This window comes from Hyla sarda, chromosome 9 (genome assembly GCF_029499605.1).
Source record: "Hyla sarda isolate aHylSar1 chromosome 9, aHylSar1.hap1, whole genome shotgun sequence".
In the NCBI taxonomy this organism is placed as follows: domain Eukaryota; kingdom Metazoa; phylum Chordata; class Amphibia; order Anura; family Hylidae; genus Hyla; species Hyla sarda.
Window position 1 is genome coordinate 3,106,652 of NC_079197.1, and position 19,902 is coordinate 3,126,553.

At 49.3% G+C, this 19,902-nt stretch overlaps 1 protein-coding gene across 9 annotated transcripts in view; it reads right to left on the minus strand.

Annotated features, from left to right (window-relative positions):
• The window catches only part of FNBP1 (formin binding protein 1), a 126,450-nt gene that overhangs the window by 32,300 nt on the left and 74,248 nt on the right, over positions 1-19,902 (minus strand). For all 9 annotated transcript variants that reach the window (XM_056537858.1, XM_056537857.1, XM_056537855.1 and 6 more), the window contains exons 7-9: positions 15,931-16,059; positions 13,297-13,443; positions 4,286-4,483 (exon numbers count right to left, since the gene is read on the minus strand). In XM_056537858.1, the coding sequence (XP_056393833.1) occupies positions 4,286-4,483; positions 13,297-13,443; positions 15,931-16,059 (474 nt within the window). The remainder of the gene's footprint in view (positions 1-4,285; positions 4,484-13,296; positions 13,444-15,930; positions 16,060-19,902) is intronic.

Genomic DNA, 19,902 nt, shown 5'->3' on the forward strand with positions numbered 1-19,902 from the left:
TGGAGGAAGTCATGTAGTCTGTCCACTACTTATCAGCTGCTGTGTGTCCTGGAGGAGTCATGTAGTCTTTATAGTACTTATCAGCTGCTGTATGTCCTGGAGGAAGTCATGTAGTCTTTCCAGTACTTATCAGCTGCTGTATGTCCTGGAGGAGTCATGTAGTCTTTCCAGTACTTATCAGCTGCTGTATGTCCTGGAGGAGTCATGTAGTCTTCCCAATACTTATCAGCTGCTGTATGTCCTGGAGGAGTCATGTAGTCTTTCCAGTACTTATCAGCTGCTGTATGTCCTGGAGGAGTCATGTAGTCTTTCCAGTACTTATCAGCTGCTGTATGTCCTGGAGGAGTCATGTAGTATTTCCAGTACTTATCAGCTGCTGTATGTCCTGGAGGAGTCATGTAGTCTTTCCAGTACTTATCAGCTGCTGTATGTCCTGGAGGAGTCATGTAGTCTTCCAGTACTTATCAGCTGCTGTATGTCCTGGAGGAAGTCATGTAGTCTGTCCAGTACTTATCAGCTGCTGTATGTCCTGGAGGAGTCATGTAGTCTTCCCAGTAGTTATCAGCTGCTGTATGTCCTGGAGGAAGTCATGTAGTCTTTCCAGTACTTATCAGCTGCTGTATGTCCTGGAGGAGTCATGTAGTCTTTATAGTACTTATCAGCTGCTGTATGTCCTGGAGGAGTCATGTAGTCTTTCCAGTACTTATCAGGTGCTGTATGTCCTGGAGGAAGTCATGAAATCTTTATAGTACTTATCAGCTGCTGTATGTCCTGGAGGAGTCATGAAATCTTTATAGTACTTATCAGCTGCTGTATGTCCTGGAGGAGTCATGTAGTCTTTCCAGTACTTATCAGCTGCTGTATGTCCTGGAGGAAGTCATGTAGTCTTTCCAGTACTTATCAGCTGCTGTATGTCCTGGAGGAGTCATGTAGTCTTTCCAGTACTTATCAGCTGCTGTATGTCCTGGAGGAGTCATGTAGTCTGTATAGTACTTATCAGCTGCTGTATGTCCTGGAGGAGTCATGTAGTCTTTCCAGTACTTATCAGCTGCTGTATGTCCTGGAGGAGTCATGTAGTCTTTCCAGTACTTATCAGCTGCTGTATGTCCTGGAGGAGTCATGTAGTCTGTATAGTACTTATCAGCTGCTGTATGTCCTGGAGGAGTCATGTTGTCTTTCCAGTACTTATCAGCTGCTGTATGTCCTGAAGGAAGTCATATTGTCTTTCCAATACTTAGCTCCTGTATGTCCTGGAGAAGTCATGTAGTCTTTCCAGTACTTATCAGGTGCTGTATGTCCTGGAGGAGTCATGTAATCTTTCCAGTACTTATCAGCTGCTGTATGTCCTGGAGGAGTCATGTAGTCTTTCCAGTACTTATCAGGTGCTGTATGTCCTGGAGGAAGTCATGTAGTCTTTCCAGTACTTATCAGCTGCTGTATGTCCTGGAGGAGTCATGAAATCTTTATAGTACTTATCAGCTGCTGTATGTCCTGGAGGAGTCATGAAATCTTTATAGTACTTATCAGCTGCTGTATGTCCTGGAGGAGTCATGTAGTCTTTCCAGTACTTATCAGCTGCTGTATGTCCTGGAGGAAGTCATGTAGTCTTTCCAGTACTTATCAGCTGCTGTATGTCCTGGAGGAGTCATGTAGTCTTTATAGTACTTATCAGCTGCTGTATGTCCTGGAGGAAGTCATGTAGTCTTTCCAGTACTTATCAGGTGCTGTATGTCCTGGAGGAAGTCATGTAGTCTTTCCAGTACTTATCAGCTGCTGTATGTCCTGGAGGAGTCATGTAGTCTTTATAGTACTTATCAGCTGCTGTATGTCCTGGAGGAGTCATGAAATCTTTATAGTACTTATCAGCTGCTGTATGTCCTGGAGGAGTCATGTAGTCTTTCCAGTACTTATCAGCTGCTGTATGTCCTGGAGGAGTCATGTAGTCTTTATAGTACTTATCAGCTGCTGTATGTCCTGGAGGAGTCATGTAGTCTTTCCAGTACTTATCAGCTGCTGTATGTCCTGGAGGAGTCATGTAGTCTTTCCAGTACTTATCAGCTGCTGTATGTCCTGGAGGAGTCATGTAGTCTTCCCAGTACTTATTAGCTGCTGTATGTCCTGGAGGAGTCATGTAGTCTTTATAGTACTTATCAGCTGCTGTATGTCCTGGAGGAGTCATGTAGTCTTTATAGTACTTATCAGCTGCTGTATGTCCTGGAGGAGTCATGTAGTCTTTATAGTACTTATCAGCTGCTGTATGTCCTGGAGGAGTCATGTAGTCTTTATAGTACTTATCAGCTGCTGTATGTCCTGGAGGAGTCATGTAGTCTTTATAGTACTTATCAGCTGCTGTATGTCCTGGAGGAAGTCATGTAGTCTTTCCAGTACTTATCAGCTGCTGTATGTCCTGGAGGAGTCATGTAGTCTTTCCAGTACTTATCAGCTGCTGTATGTCCTGGAGAAAGTCATGTAGTCTTTCCAGTACTTATCAGGTGCTGTATGTCCTGGAGGAAGTCATGTAGTCTGTCAACTACTTATCAGCTGCTGTATGTCCTGGAGGAAGTACTGTAGTCTTTCCAGTACTTATCAGGTGCTGTATGTCCTGGAGGAGTCATGTAGTCTTTATAGTACTTATCAGCTGCTGTATGTCCTGGAGGAATCATGTAGTCTTTCCAGTACTTATCAGCTGCTGTATGTCCTGGAGGAGTCATGTAGTCTTTATAGTACTTATCAGCTGCTGTATGTCCTGGAGGAGTCATGTAGTCTGTCCAGTACTTATCAGCTGCTGTATGTCCTGGAGGAGTCATGTAGTTTTTCCAGTACTTATCAGCTGCTGTATGTCCTGAAGGAAGTCATGTAGTCTTTCCAGGATATATCAGCTGCTGTATGTCCTGGAGGAGTCATGTAGTCTTCCAGTACTGATCAGCTGCTGTATGTCCTGGAGGAGTCATGTAGTCTTTCCAGTACTGATCAGCTGCTGTATGTCCTGGAGGAAGTCATGTAGTCTTTCCAGTACTTATCAGGTGCTGTATGTCCTGGAGGAAGTCATGTAGTCATTCAGTGCTCTCTGCCACCTCTGTCCATGTCAGGAACTGTCCAGAGCAGGAGAGGTTTACTATGGGGATTTCCTGACATGGATAGAGGTGGCAGCAGAAATTACATTGTCTTACTGAAAAGACTACATGACTTCCTCCAGGACATACAACAACTGATAAGTACTGGAAAGAATATGGCCTCCACCTTCCGGGACGACTTGGTCTCAGGAGTGATGGGCCGCTCAGACAGAATTGTTAGATAATAGATTGGGGGGTCCTCCAGTTCAGGACCCTCCTCTCTTCCTGGTCAGAGAGGAGATTGGATACAAGGAGCTCTTTGCCATCTGGTTATTGTCAAGGGAGCCTTATAACAAGTAAAAAGAGCCCTTTAATAGTTTTGTTTCCCAACCAGTGTGCCTCCAGCTGTTTCTAAACTACAACTCCCTGCCTTCGGCTGTCCGGGCGTGCTGGGAGTTGTAGTTTAGAAACAGCTGGAGGCACACTGTTTAGAAAACATCTGCTTCCTATAGTGCATTGTTCACAATTGCAGCCCGTTGCACCATGATCTGCAGAGCAATGACTATGACAGGATGGGCTCATATGATCACAGGGACCAATCCCAATCTACATAGTCAGATCACAGGACATCATGGCTTTCTCTTTAAATACCCCTCTCATTGAATGGCGAGCAGCAGCATGCACCGCGCAAGATAAAGATCAACTAAAAGTAGTGAAGATGAGAGTCAATGCCCGCAGAGAGGTGGCATGGCATAAAGTGGGCCCCCACCCCAGAGAGCTGACAGAGCCAATCAAATAAAAAACCTATGACATCACTGAGGTGGGAGGCTGGACAGTGGTGATGTCACCGCTCAGTCATTCCAGGATGTCATCATTAACCCTTTTTAGTTTAGGGCTGAAGGGGGGACCCCGGTTTCTGCCATGAAGAATAAAGAATAACTGAGGGAAACCAAGAAAAGAATCAATTGGACGCAGTGTTTATATCGGGCGATATAAACTGCGGCCGCAGTCAGAGCTGTTAGCATGCCGGTCATGGATGGTCATTAATGGTGAGTAATCCAAATTAATTGTGAAGATGATCAAATCATTATTTATGGGGGAAAAAATAAACAAAATGTAATTAAATAATAAAAAACATAAAAGAAACACAACAAACCCATAAACACAATAAATCGTTAATAAAAAGTGCTCAGGGCGGTGAGCGATAGGCACATTACCGCAGGATTCCGTACCTTGTTTTTCTTGATGAAAGGCCACAGTTTGCCACGAGACTTTCCGGGGGTCTTGGGTTCGCTCTTCCCCTCCGCCCGGGTGTTGGTCAGGCTGGTGTCTGACACTGTGCGCTTCATGGACTGGGTAAAGTCCTCAAAGTCAACGTCTCCGGGGGGCTCAAAACCAGACTTAAAGGATTCTATGACCGTCTGCGAGTCCTGAAAAGAGAAAGAAAAGGAAATGATGATCAGCATGTATGGAGGAAAACAGACAGGGAAGAGGATAGTTCATGAGGTTCTGAGCCATACAGAGACAGACACCAGGTGTATCAGAGGAGAGAACGGAGGGAAGGAAAAAAGAAAAGGAAGAGAAGACGGAGGAGGAGGAAGAAGGAGAAAGAGAAAAGGAAGAGGGAGAAAAAGCAGAGGAAGAGGAAGGAAGAGCAGAGGAAGAGGGAGGAAGAGCAGAGGAAGAGGGAGGAAGAGCAGAGGTAGAGGGAGGAAGAGCAGAGGAAGGAAGAGCAGAGGAAGAGGGAGAAAGAGCAGAGGAGGGGGAGAAAGTGCAGAGGGAGGAAGAGCAGAGGAAGAGGGAGGAAGAGCAGAGGAAGAGGGAGGAAGAGCAGAGGAAGAGGAGAGGAAGAGGGAGGAAGAGCAGAGGAAGAGGGAGGAAGAGCAGAAGAAGAGGGAGGAAGAGCAGAGGAAGAGCAGAGGAAGAGCAGAGGAAGAAAGAGCAGAGGAAGAGGGAGAAAGAGCAGAGGAAGAGCAGAGGAGGGGGGAGGAAGAGCAGAGGAGGGGGAGAAAGGGCAGAGGAAGAGCAGAGGAGGGGGAGGAAGAGGGAGGAAGAGCAGAGGAAGAGCAGAGGAGGGAGGAGAGCAGAGGAGGGGGAGGAAGAGCAGAGGAGGGGGGGGAGAAAGAGCAGAGGAAGAGGGAGAAAGAGCAGAAAAAGAGGGAGAAAGAGCAGAGGAGGGGGAGAAAGAGCAGAGGAAGAGCAGAGGAGGGGGAAGAAGAGGGAGAAAGAGCAGAGGAAGAGGGAGGAAGAGCAAAAGAAGAGGGAGAAAGAGCAGAGGAAGAGGGAGGAAGAGCAAAAGAAGAGGGAGAAAGAGCAGAGGAAGAGGGAGAAAGAACAGAGGAGGGGGAGAAAGAGTGGAGGAAGAGGAGAGGAAGAGCAGCGGTAGAGGGAGGAAGAGCAGAGGAGGGGGGAGAGCAGAGGAGGGGGAGGAAGAGCAGAGGAGGGGGAGGAAGAGCAGAGGAGGGGGAGGAAGAGCAGAGGAGGGGGAGGAAGAGCAGAGGAGGGGGGAGAAAGAGCAGAGGAAGAGGGAGAAAGAGCAGAGGAAGAGAGGGAAAAGCAAGAGATGGTGGTAGAGAAGGAACAGAGGGTAGTTCAGAGGAAGGGAGGACTGAGGAAGAGCAGTGGAAGAGGAAGGGATGGAGGTGGAAGGGGAAGAAAGGGATGAGGAAGTGATGGCGAAAGAGAGGATGGGAGGGAAATGAGAACAGTGTAAGGGAAAGGAGGACTGTGTAAGGGAAAGGAGGACTGTGTAAGGGAGAGAGAGGGTGGTGGAGGGGGAAAGAGAGAAGCGATGGAGGCAGTGGAAGAGATTGAGGTGGAAGGAGATAGAGAGCTGTGGAGGGGAAGTAATGGCAGAGGAGATGGGACGAGAAGAGGGAGGAGAGGGGAAGAGAAAGCAGAAGAAGAAAGAAGATCTGAATTAATAAAGCAAAAAAGGAGGAGGAAGGATAAAGGAAATGTAACCAACTCAGATCAACAAGGAGGACGACAACATGAGAGGAGGGAGAACATGGTCTATATTGTTTCTAGTCTACAATATATGAATGATTTCTCCTCCTACACCTGAATCTATTTATTGGGGTCAGATAACACATGACCTATGACCTACAGCAGAGCGATCCCCAGGAATGAGGGGTCTTATCACCGCGCTCGGCCGCTATCAGGAGTTATTTCTGGAGTGTAATGTAATATGTGACACATGGAGGAGCCGGCAGATAAGGGGACAATGTCAGGACCAGCGCCAAGTGGTGAAGGACGGCTGGAGGGTGTCGGGAGCCTCCCGCTCATATTGTTTTCGTACTGCAGTCGGATTAGGAGCCTCTTCCCTCTCATTACACTTTCCGCACGGGCCCAGAATGAGGGATAGAAGACGATTGTGACGATATAAGATCCCGGGGAGGGGCCCCTACATGCTCCAGGTTAAGGGCATCCACAAGGGTTAACTGCACAGCATGTTAACCCTTAACTTCCTCCTTAAGGTGCAAGAACAGAGCCTCATAGACAGTATATGATAACTGAGATATATATCTACCACCATCCATAGGGGGCGCCCCACCTAAGAGCAAGAGATGCCAGAACACTAATGAAAACACTTCCCCTAATGAACTCTCCTGCAGATATGACCAGGATTACCCAGCAGGGGGCGAACATGAGCACTGGAAGAATATGAAATCTGTGCGCTCCCCAATGACATGATGGGAGGGGTAGTCTGATTTATTTTTATATCCTCTCCAGTGACGATGACTCCAATTTAGTCTCAGTTTCCCAAACAGGGCGCCTCCAGCTGTTGCAAAACTACAACTCTCAGCATGCCCGGACAGCCAAAGGCTGTCCGGGCACGCTAAGAGTTGTAGTTTTGCAACAGCTGGAGGCACACTGGTTGTCCGGGCATCCTGGGAGTTGTAGTTTTGCAACAGCTGGAGGCACACTGGCTGTCTGGGCATGCTGGGAGTTGTAGTTTTGCAATAGCTGGAAGCACACTAATTGTCTTGGCATGTTGGGAGATGTAGTTCTTCAACAGCTGAAGGCACAATGGCTATCAGGGCATGCTGGGAGTTGTTTTGCAAAAGCAGGAAGCACACTGGTTATCCTGGCATGCTGGGAGTTGTAGTTCTGCAACAGCTAAAGGCATATTGGGACTTGTAGATTTGCAACAGCTGAAGTCATACTGGCTGTATGGACATGCTGGGAGTTGTGGTTCTCCTGACTAGATGTGCAGATCGGCTCCCCACATCGCACACATCACCACCCTCAGGAGACGCCGATGTTCTGACACCTCCTGCCAGTTTGCGCTGCGGATCCTCGGTGATGATGTCATCCTCGTGCTGGAACGCTATCGCTTCTCAATCCGTTCCATGTGGGAGACGCTCCGCGCGGTGTCCAAGTGTCCCACTTAGGAGCCACATCTGGTCTTTGCTCTGCGTTTACGATAAGATGCTGCAGGAATGTTTCTCTTAAAGGGGAAATGACCCCCTGTATATAGGATATATAATGAAGATCGGCGTTTACATCATTACACTGGAATCCCACCAACATACAGGGGGGCCCCTGACCAAGAATGAAGGGGCCACAGACCCCGATACGGCTGCCAAGTCCACTTCATCCTGTTATAGAATAATGGTTCTCATATGTGCACAGAACTGTAAGGGGGCGGTCAGCAACTGAGCCCCCCGACTCCTTCTGACTGCATTGTAGACGGAACAAGGTCTCACAGCTGCACAGAGTGTTTCAGGACAGAGTGTGCATGCTGGGAGTTCTAGTTCTGCAACAACTGGAGACCCCCCTGGTTGGGCAACACTGGTATAGATGGTTTCAGAGTTTTCAACTGTTGCAAAACTACAACTCTCAGCATGCCCGGACAGCCGTTGGCTGTCCGGGCATGCTGAGAGTTGTAGTTTTGCAACAGCTGGAGGCACACTGGCTGTCCGGGCATGATGAGAGTTGTAGTTTTGCAACAGCTGGAGGCACACTGGCTGTCCAGGCATGCTGAGAGTTGTAGTTTTGCAACAGCTGGAGGCACACTGGCTGTCCGGGCATGATGAGAGTTGTAGTTTTGCAACAGCTGGAGGCACACTGGCTGTCCAGGCATGCTGAGAGTTGTAGTTTTGCAACAGCTGGAGGCACACTGGCTGTCCGGGCATGATGAGAGTTGTAGTTTTGCAACAGCTAGAGGCACATTAGATGTCCGGGCATGCTGAGAGTTGTAGTTTTTCAACAGCTGGAGGCACACTGGCTGTCCGGGCATGCTGAGAGCTGTAGTTTTGCAACAGCTGGAGGCAAACTGGCTGTCCGGGCATGATGAGAGTTGTAGTTTTGCAACAGCTAGAGGCACATTAGATGTCCGGGCATGCTGAGAGTTGTAGTTTTTCAACAGCTGGAGGCACACTGGCTGTCCGGGCATGCTGAGAGCTGTAGTTTTGCAACAGCTGGAGGCAAACTGGCTGTCCGGGCATGATGAGAGTTGTAGTTTTGCAACAGCTGGGAGGCACACTGGCTGTCCGGGCATGCTGAGAGTTGTAGTTTTGCAACAGCTGGAGGCACACTTGTTATCCTGGACACCGCAGCACAGAGTATGTCAGGAGAGGAGTGTACTGATCCAGCAGTCCAAGGGTGCACAGCAGCACAGAGTATGTCAGGAGAGGAGTGTACTGATACAGCAGTCCAGGGGTCCACAGCAGCACAGAGTATGTCAGGAGAGGAGTGTATGATCCAGCAGTCCAGGGGTCCACAGCAGCACAGAGTATGTCAGGAGAGGACTGTATGATCCAGCAGTCCAGGGGTCCACAGCAGCACAGAGTATGTCAGGAGAGGACTGTATGATCCAGCAGTCCAGGGGTCCACAGCAGCACAGAGTACGTCAGGAGAGGAGTGTACTGATCCAGCAGTCCAGGGGTCCACAGCAGCACAGAGTATGTCAGGAGAGGAGTGTATGATCCAGCAGCCCAGGGGGCCACAGCAGCACAGAGTATGTCAGGAGAGGAGTGTACTGATCCAGCAGTCCAGGGGTCCACAGCAGCACAGAGTATGTCAGGAGAGGAGTGTATTGATCCAGCAGTCCAGGGGTCCACAGCAGCACAGAGTATGTCAGGAGAGGACTGTATTGATCCAGCAGTCCAGGGGTCCACAGCAGCACAGAGTATGTCAGGAGAGGACTGTATGATCCAGCAGTCCAGGGGGCCACAGCAGCACAGAGTATGTCAGGAGAGGACTGTATGATCCAGCAGTCCAGGGGTCCACAGCAGCACAGAGTATGTCAGGAGAGGAGTGTATGATCCAGCAGTCCAGGGGTCCACAGCAGCACAGAGTATGTCAGGAGAGGACTGTATGATCCAGCAGTCCAGGGGTCCACAGCAGCACAGAGTATGTCAGGAGAGGAGTGTATGATCCAGCAGTCCAGGGGGCCACAGCAGCACAGAGTATGTCAGGAGAGGAGTGTATGATCCAGCAGTCCAGGGGTCCACAGCAGCACAGAGTATGTCAGGAGAGGAGTGTATGATCCAGCAGTCCAGGGGTCCACAGCAGCACAGAGTATGTCAGGAGAGGAGTGTATGATCCAGCAGTCCAGGGGTCCACAGCAGCACACAGTATGTCAGGAGAGGAGTGTACTGATCCAGCAGTCCAGGGGTCCACAGCAGCACAGAGTATGTCAGGAGAGGAGTGTACTGATCCAGCAGTCCAGGGGTCCACAGCAGCACAGAGTATGTCAGGAGAGGAGTGTACTGATCCAGCAGTCCAGGGGTCCACAGCAGCACAGAGTACGTCAGGAGAGGAGTGTACTGATCCAGCAGTCCAGGGGTCCACAGCAGCACAGAGTATGTCAGGAGAGGAGTGTATGATCCAGCAGTCCAGGGGTCCACAGCAGCACAGAGTATGTCAGGAGAGGACTGTATGATCCAGCAGTCCAGGGGTCCACAGCAGCACAGAGTATGTCAGGAGAGGAGTGTATGATCCAGCAGTCCAGGGGGCCACAGCAGCACAGAGTATGTCAGGAGAGGAGTGTATGATCCAGCAGTCCAGGGGGCCACAGCAGCACAGAGTATGTCAGGAGAGGAGTGTATGATCCAGCAGCCCAGGGGGCCACAGCAGCACAGAGTATGTCAGGAGAGGAGTGTATGATCCAGAAGTCCAGGGGTCCACAGCAGCACAGAGTATGTCAGGAGAGGAGTGTACTGATCCAGCAGTCCAGGGGTCCACAGCAGCACAGAGTATGTCAGGAGAGGACTGTATGATCCAGCAGTCCAGGGGTCCACAGCAGCACAGAGTATGTCAGGAGAGGAGTGTATGATCCAGCAGTCCAGGGGTCCACAGCAGCACAGAGTATGTCAGGAGAGGACTGTATGATCCAGCAGTCCAGGGGTCCACAGCAGCACAGAGTATGTCAGGAGAGGAGTGTATGATCCAGCAGTCCAGGGGGCCACAGCAGCACAGAGTATGTCAGGAGAGGAGTGTATGATCCAGCAGTCCAGGGGTCCACAGCAGCACAGAGTATGTCAGGAGAGGAGTGTACTGATCCAGCAGTCCAGGGGTCCACAGCAGCACAGAGTATGTCAGGAGAGGAGTGTACTGATCCAGCAGTCCAGGGGTCCACAGCAGCACAGAGTATGTCAGGAGAGGACTGTATGATCCAGCAGTCCAGGGGTCCACAGCAGCAAAGAGTATGTCAGGAGAGGAGTGTACTGATCCAGCAGTCCAGGGGTCCACAGCAGCACAGAGTATGTCAGGAGAGGAGTGTACTGATCCAGCAGTCCAGGGGTCCACAGCAGCACAGAGTACGTCAGGAGAGGAGTGTACTGATCCAGCAGTCCAGGGGTCCACAGCAGCACAGAGTATGTCAGGAGAGGAGTGTATGATCCAGCAGTCCAGGGGTCCACAGCAGCACAGAGTATGTCAGGAGAGGAGTGTATGATCCAGCAGTCCAGGGGTCCACAGCAGCACAGAGTATGTCAGGAGAGGAGTGTATTGATCCAGCAGTCCAGGGGTCCACAGCAGCACAGAGTATGTCAGGAGAGGAGTGTACTGATCCAGCAGTCCAGGGGTCCACAGCAGCACAGAGTATGTCAGGAGAGGACTGTATGATCCAGCAGTCCAGGGGTCCACAGCAGCACAGAGTATGTCAGGAGAGGAGTGTACTGATCCAGCAGTCCAGGGGTCCACAGCAGCACAGAGTACGTCAGGAGAGGAGTGTACTGATCCAGCAGTCCAGGGGTCCACAGCAGCACAGAGTATGTCAGGAGAGGAGTGTACTGATCCAGCAGTCCAGGGGTCCACAGCAGCACAGAGTATGTCAGGAGAGGAGTGTATGATCCAGCAGTCCAGGGGTCCACAGCAGCACAGAGTATGTCAGGAGAGGAGTGTATTGATCCAGCAGTCCAGGGGTCCACAGCAGCACAGAGTATGTCAGAAGAGGAGTGTATAATCCAGAAGTCCAGGGGTCCACAGCAGTACAGAGTATGTCAGGAGAGGAGTGTATGATCCAGCAGTCCAGGGGTCCACAGCAGCACAGAGTATGTCAGGAGAGGAGTGTACTGATCCAGCAGTCCAGGGGTCCACAGCAGCACAGAGTATGTCAGGAGAGGAGTGTACTGATCCAGCAGTCCAGGGGTCCACAGCAGCACAGAGTATGTCAGGAGAGGAGTGTATTGATACAGCAGCACTTTATATCCGCTCTGCTGGTGACACTATAGAGGTGATTATATATTTACTATGGAAAGTCTTTGCTCAGCAGAATAACAGCAGATGATGGGGGTGATAATCCGCTGACCTAATAACAGGAAGGCAGAAATCGCTGGCACAGCACGGAGCGGCTTCATGTTCTTTCCCTGATCGATAAGCGTCACTTCCTCAGCGTTCTCCGCGCCCGCAGGATTTCCCAATGTTGGACAAGAGATAAGACGGCGGGCGCAGAGATCTCTGCTGAGAGCTCAGGAAGGAAGCGGAGGTCTGCTGCGGATACAGGTATATCCATCACAGAGATGGCGGACCGCCCGGAGCCGAGGTCACAGCCCAAATACGACAACACCAGGAGCCACCTATACCGCTATACTGAGGGTCTACAAACCCTATAGGAGGTGACGGCAAAATCCTGCAGCCGGAGATGTGTGCAAAACATTAGGATTGTTGTGTTACAAGTGACATCCTCTGTGAGCGTCACCCAGCAGTGCACAATATGGCGACATTATATGGGAAATACAATCTGACACCACATACTGCTGCACTGTCTATGAACTATATGACGGTATTATTTTGCCATTGTAGACGTTCACAATTTGGCATTAATATAGGAATCCTCTGAGTTCTGTATGATGCTGTTACAGGGGCACAGACACACGACACTACTGTATACCGCAATATTATTATCACCGGGAACCTTAAAGGAAAGAAAACGTCAGGATATCAAGATAAAGTTATATTGTATATAAAGGAAACTTCAGGAAAAGAGCAAATTACTAAGAACTGATAAAGAAAATCTATTTCCTCCAGAGATAACAACATAGAGAGAGAATACTGTACAGACACCGGCCAGGAGAACAACAGAAGAATAGTGAGCGCAGCTCTGAAGTATAATACAGGTCACTGTGTACATACATTACATTACTTATCCTGTACTGATCCTGAGTTATATCCTGTATTATACTCCAGAGCTGTACTCACTATTCTGCTGGTGAGGTCACTGTGTACATACATTACATTACTGATCCTGTACTGATCCTGAGTTATATCCTGTATTATACCCCAGAGCTGTACTCACTATTCTGCTGGTGAGGTCACTGTGTATATACATTACATTACTTATCCTGTACTGATCCTGAGTTATATCCTGTATTATACTCCAGAGCTGTACTCACTATTCTGCTGGTGAGATCACTGTGTATATACATTACATTACTTATCCTGTACTGATCCTGAGTTATATCCTGTATTATACTCCAGAGCTGCACTCACTATTCTGCTGGTGAGGTCACTGTGTACATACATTACATTACTTATCCTGTACTGATCCTGAGTTATATCCTGTATTACACCCCAGAGCTGTACTCACTATTCTGCTGGTGAGGTCACTGTGTACATACATGACATTACTTATCCTGTACTGATCCTGAGTTATATCCTGTATTATACCCCAGAGCTGTACTCACTATTCTGCTGGTGAGGTCACTGTGTACATACATTACATTACTTATCCTGTACTGATCCTGAGTTATATCCTGTACTCACTATTCTGCTGGTGGAGTTAGCCTCTTACCTGTTTGCTGTTGATGGACTCTGCAGACTTCGTGATCCCGTCCAGACATTTGCCGATGATGGGGATCACCTGGCGGTCGATCTCTGCATAGTTCTTCAGTGATTCCCCCAGCCGCGCTATCCTCCGTTCCTCCATATCTTGCAGTTTCTGGGGGAGGAACAAATATGAAAATGAAGAGGGGACAACATATTGCTACCATAAAAAACATGGCCATCATTAAGAAGCAGAGGCTGAAACTCATCCTAAACCAGTCCTGCTCCCACAGCTGAGGGTTTGTTACAATTGTATCCGTTGCAGACAATCCTCTATAAATTCCAGATAAACCTTTTCTCTGCACTAATACAATGTAACAACCTGTGGATGGACGGGAGATGCCGCCGGAGCTGAGGGCCACTGCTCTGGTCTATGCTATGAGCTGCCGGCTGCACTAGAACTACAAGTCTCAGCCAGCCTCTCCCCCCTTTGCAGTGTTTCCCAATACTGCCCCCTGGAGGTCACTGGAACAATCCCGCTTCCTTTCACCAGAGAACAACAAAAAGATTCTGCATGGCCGCAGATCCTTCTATGATGTCAGACGAAACCAGTCACAACAGCTATTAGGTGCTGAGGAACTTGTCTGTAATAAAATCAATTTGTGTGTGTTGGTGCAGCAGAGCCCTGTGTGTGTGTTGTGCAGCAGAGCCCTGTGTGTGTGTTGGTGCAGCAGAGCCCTGTGTGTGTGTTGTGCAGCAGAGCCCTGTGTGTGTGTTGGTGCAGCAGAGCCCTGTGTGTGTGTTGGTGCAGCAGAGCCCTGTGTGTGTGTTGGTGCAGCAGAGCCCTGTCTGTGTGTGTTGTGCAGCAGAGCCCTGTGTGTGTGTGTTGGTGCAGCAGAGCCCTGTGTGTGTGTGTTGTGCAGCAGAGCCCTGTGTGTGTGTGTTGTGCAGCAGAGCCCTGTGTGTGTGTTGTGCAGCAGAGCCCTGTGTGTGTGTTGGTGCAGCAGAGCCCCGTGTGTATGTGTGTTGGTGCAGCAGAGCCCCGTGTGTATGTGTGTTGGTGCAGCAGAGCCCTGTGTGTGTGTTGTGCAGCAGAGCCCTGTGTGTGTGTTGTGCAGCAGAGCCCTGTGTGTGTTGGTGCAGCAGAGCCCTGTGTGTGTTGGTGCAGCAGAGCCCTGTGTGTGTGTGTTGGCGCAGCAGAGCCCTGTGTGTGTGTTGGCGCAGCAGAGACCTGTGTGTGTGTTGGCGCAGCAGAGCCCTGTGTGTGTGTTGGCGCAGCAGAGCCCTGTGTGTGTGTGTTGGTGAAGCAGAGCCCTGTGTGTGTTGGTGCAGCAGAGCCCTGTGTGTGTGTTGGTGCAGCAGAGCCCCGTGTGTGTGTGCTGGTGCAGCAGAGCCCCGTGTGTGTGTTGGTGCAGCAGAGCCCCGTGTGTGTGTGTGTTGGTGCAGCAGAGCCCTGTGTGTGTGTTGGTGCAAGAGAGCCCTGTCTGTGTGTGTTGGTGCAGGAGAGCCCTGTGTGTGTGTGTTGGTGAAGCAGAGCCCTGTGTGTTGGTGAAGCAGAGCCCTGTGTGTTGGTGCAGGAGAGCCCTGTGTGTGTGTGTTGGTGAAGCAGAGCCCTGTGTGTTGGTGAAGCAGAGCCCTGTGTGTTGGTGCAGCAGAGCCCTGTGTGTTGGTGCAGCAGAGCCCTGTGTGTTGGTGAAGCAGAGCCCTGTGTGTTGGTGAAGCAGAGCCCTGTGTGTTGGTGAAGCAGAGCCCTGTGTGTTGGTGAAGCAGAGCCCTGTGTGTTGGTGAAGCAGAGCCCTGTGTGTTGGTGAAGCAGAGCCCTGTGTGTTGGTGAAGCAGAGCCCTGTGTGTTGGTGAAGCAGAGCCCTGTGTGTTGGTGCAGCAGAGCCCTGTGTGTTGGTGAAGCAGAGCCCTGTGTGTTGGTGAAGCAGAGCCCTGTGTGTTGGTGAAGCAGAGCCCTGTGTGTTGGTGAAGCAGAGCCCTGTGTGTTGGTGAAGCAGAGCCCTGTGTGTTGGTGCAGGAGAGCCTTGTGTGTGTGTTGGTGAAGCAGAGCCCTGTGTGTTGGTTAAGCAGAGCCCTGTGTGTTGGTGAAGCAGTGCACTGTCTATGTATTTGCAGAAGAGCCCTTTGTCTATGTTGGTGCAGTAAAACCCTGTGAACATGTCAGTGCAGCAGAGCCTTGAGAACAAAGCTGTGTATGTGGGTGCAGCAGTGCTGTTTGTATAATGTTTGGGTTTATAGTAGAGGTGATTTAATTCTGCTAAACATTAATAAATTTATAGAAGGTTCATGTTTTTCATTAGAATTATTTTAGTTTGTATTTACTATTATTCTGCATTATCATTATTTTCTGTGTGTTTGTTATTATGGTTGATTAAAGAGAAACATTTTATACATTTTAAGGTTATTAACAACATCATCTTTCTTTTCTACATTGCAGGACACTTAGAAATATACTGATACATAAAAAAAAGATACGCTATCTGGTCGCTGTGTCTTTCTGTTTGGTGGATATTCACAAGGCGCTCAGTACGTTTTTTTGTGACAAGAGGCAATGGGCCAAATAAGTTTGTGACCCCCTTAATGTAGAAGATACGATCTGCACTGGGTGTGGAGACCTGTATCAGGAGGGGGCGTTGGGGTTCGCGGCGGCGGTGTTCACCTGGAAGATGGCGGGGATGTGCGTGTGGTAGTGCTCCTGCTGCTCGTGGTTGAACTTCTGTAACACCGATGAGTAATCTCCTTTGCTGTCGTCTGCCATTTGGTGACGTATCTGCGCTTGCGTTCTCGCCTGCGGAAAAAAAAGAGCAGGATTAGTGTGAGGGCAGCGGCCCCCCATAATAATCATATAATGTACAGTCACTTTAATAATCCAGCATTCAAAAGTCTGGAAATTCTGCTAAACTTCTCTCCCAGCTCCTCAGACACTTTAGTTAATGTTGTTGGAGCCGCAGGGTGACAGTGGTCGGCTCTGCCACGTCCGCATGTAAACAGCGCCATTTTCTTGGAGCAGCGCCGCCCCGTCTGATGCTGCAGAACCGCGGACTGAGCGAGATCACAACCTGGATACAGACGATCCAAACAACTAATCTCCAAAACAGCAGCGGATGGAACAGTTTATACAGGAGCAGCGGAAACTTCCAGACAATGCCAAGATTCACTGTGCAGGAAAGGGCGGCATCTCATACTGATGGATGATGGGGGTCATACATACATAGTGCAGATGATGGGGGTCATACATACATAGTGCAGATGATGGGGGTCATACATACATAGTGCAGATGATGGGGGTCATACATACATAGTGCAGATGATGGGGGTCATACATACATACATAGTGCAGATGATGGGGGTCATACATACATAGTGCAGATGATGGGGGTCATACATAGTGCAGATGATGGGGGTCATACATACATAGTGCAGATGATGGGGGTCATACATACATAGTGCAGATGATGGGGGTCATACATACATACATACATACATAGTGCAGATGATGGGGGTCATACATACATAGTGCAGATGATGGGGGTCATACATACATAGTGCAGATGATGGGGGTCATACATACATAGTGCAGATGATGGGGGTCATACATACATAGTGCAGATGATGGGGGTCATACATACATAGTGCAGATGATGGGGGTCATACATACATAGTGCAGATGATGGGGGTCATACATACATAGTGCAGATGATGGGGGTCATACATACATACATAGTGCAGATGATGGGGGTCATACATACATACATAGTGCAGATGATGGGGGTCATACATACATACATAGTGCAGATGATGGGGGTCATACATACATAGTGCAGATGATGGGGGTCATACATAGTGCAGATGATGGGGGTCATACATACATACATAGTGCAGATGATGGGGGTCATACATACATAGTGCAGATGATGGGGGTCATACATACATAGTGCAGATGATGGGGGTCATACATACATACATACATAGTGCAGATGATGGGGGTCATACATACATAGTGCAGATGATGGGGGTCATACATACATAGTGCAGATGATGGGGGTCATACATACATACATACATAGTGCAGATGATGGGGGTCATACATACATACATACATAGTGCAGATGATGGGGGTCATACATACATAGTGCAGATGATGGGGGTCATACATACATAGTGCAGATGATGGGGGTCATACATACATACATAGTGCAGATGATGGGGGTCATACATAGTGCAGATGATGGGGGTCATACATACATACATAGTGCAGATGATGGGGGTCATACATACATACATAGTGCAGATGATGGGGGTCATATATACATAGTGCAGATGATGGGGGTCATACATACATAGTGCAGATGATGGGGGTCATACATACATAGTGCAGATGATGGGGGTCATACATACATAGTGCAGATGATGGGGGTCATACATAGTGCAGATGATGGGGGGTCATACATACATAGTGCAGATGATGGGGGGTCATACATACATAGTGCAGATGATGGGGGTCATACATACATAGTGCAGATGATGGGGGTCATACATACATAGTGCAGATGATGGGGGTCATACATAGTGCAGATGATGGGGGGTCATACATACATAGTGCAGATGATGGGGGGTCATACATACATAGTGCAGATGATGGGGGTCATACATACATAGTGCAGATGATGGGGGTCATACATACATAGTGCAGATGATGGGGGTCATACATACATAGTGCAGATGATGGGGGTCATACATAGTGCAGATGATGGGGGGTCATATATACATAGTGCAGATGATAGAGTCACATGTCACTCACTCGCTCCCTGGAGGTGATGGAAGCTCAGAACACGTCACCTCCTCCATACAGGATGACCCAGCTTTCCCAGGTTGGTGAGTGATGGGCGCGGTGCTTCCATTACCTCATATGTTTGTGCAGTAAATCCTATGAGCGCACAGATTCTGCAGTAGTGATCCCTGCCGGCTGTCACAACATGTTGGGAGTTGTAGTTTTGCAAGACTGTAGAGACAGGAGCGGGCGCGGACACATCCCACATCAGCTGCTTATTATAATAGACAGGAGCGGGCGCGGGCACATCACACATCAGCTGCTTATTATAATAGACAGGAGCGGGCGCGGGCACATCACACATCAGCTGCTTATTATAATAGACAGGAGCGGGCGCGGGCACATCACACATCAGCTGCTTATTATAATAGACAGGACCGGGCGCGGGCACATCACACATCAGCTGCTTATTATAATAGACAGGAGCGGGCGCGGACACATCCCACATCAGCTGCTTATTATAATAGACAGGAGCGAGCGCGGACACATCACACATCAGCTGCTTATTATAATAGACAGGAGCGAGCGCGGACACATCACACATCAGCTGCTTATTATAAATGACAGGAGCGAGCGCGGGCACATCACACATCAGCTGCTTATTATAATAGAAAGGAGCGAGCGCGGACACATCACACATCAGCTGCTTATTATAATAGACAGGAGCGGGCACATCACACATCAGCTGCTTATTATAATAGAAAGGAGCGAGTGCGGACACATCACACATCAGCAGCTTATTATAATAGACAGGAGCGAGTGCGGGCACATCACACATCAGCTGCTTATTATAATAGACAGGAGCGGGCGCGGACACATCACACATCAGCTGCTTATTATAATAGACAGGAGCGAGTGCGGACACATCACACATCAGCAGCTTATTATAATAGACAGGACCGGGCGCGGGCACATCACACATCAGCTGCTTATTATAATAGACAGGACCGGGCGCGGGCACATCACACATCAGCTGCTTATTATAATAGACAGGAGCGAGCGCGGGCACATCACACATCAGCTGCTTATTATAATAGACAGGAGCGAGCGCGGACACATCACACATCAGCTGCTTATTATAATAGACAGGAGCGAGCGCGGACACATCACACATCAGCTGCTTATTATAATAGACAGGAGCGAGTGCGGACACATCACACATCAGCAGCTTATTATAATAGACAGGACCGGGCGCGGGCACATCACACATCAGCTGCTTATTATAATAGACAGGGGCGGGCGCGGGCACATCCCACATCAGCTGCTTATTATAATAGACAGGAGCGAGCGCGGACACATCACACATCAGCAGCTTATTATAATAGACAGCAGCGGGCGCGGACACATCGCACATCAGCTGCTTATTATAATAGACAGGGGCGGGCACATCACACATCAGCTGCTTATTATAATAGACAGGAGCGGGCGCGGACACATCACACATCAGCTGCTTATTATAATAGACAGGAGCAGGCGCGGACACATCACACATCAGCTGCTTATTATAATAGACAGGAGCAGGCGCGGGCACACCACACATCAGCTGCTTATTATAATAGACAGGACCGGGCGCGGGCACATCACACATCAGCTGCTTATTATAATAGACAGGGGCGGGCGCGGGCACATCACACATCAGCTGCTTATTATAATAGACAGGAGCGGGCGGGGGCACATCACACATCAGCTGATTATTATAATAGACAGGAGCGAGCGCGGGCACATCACACATCAGCTGCTTATTATAATAGACAGGAGCGGGCGCGGACACATCACACATCAGCTGCTTATTATAATAGA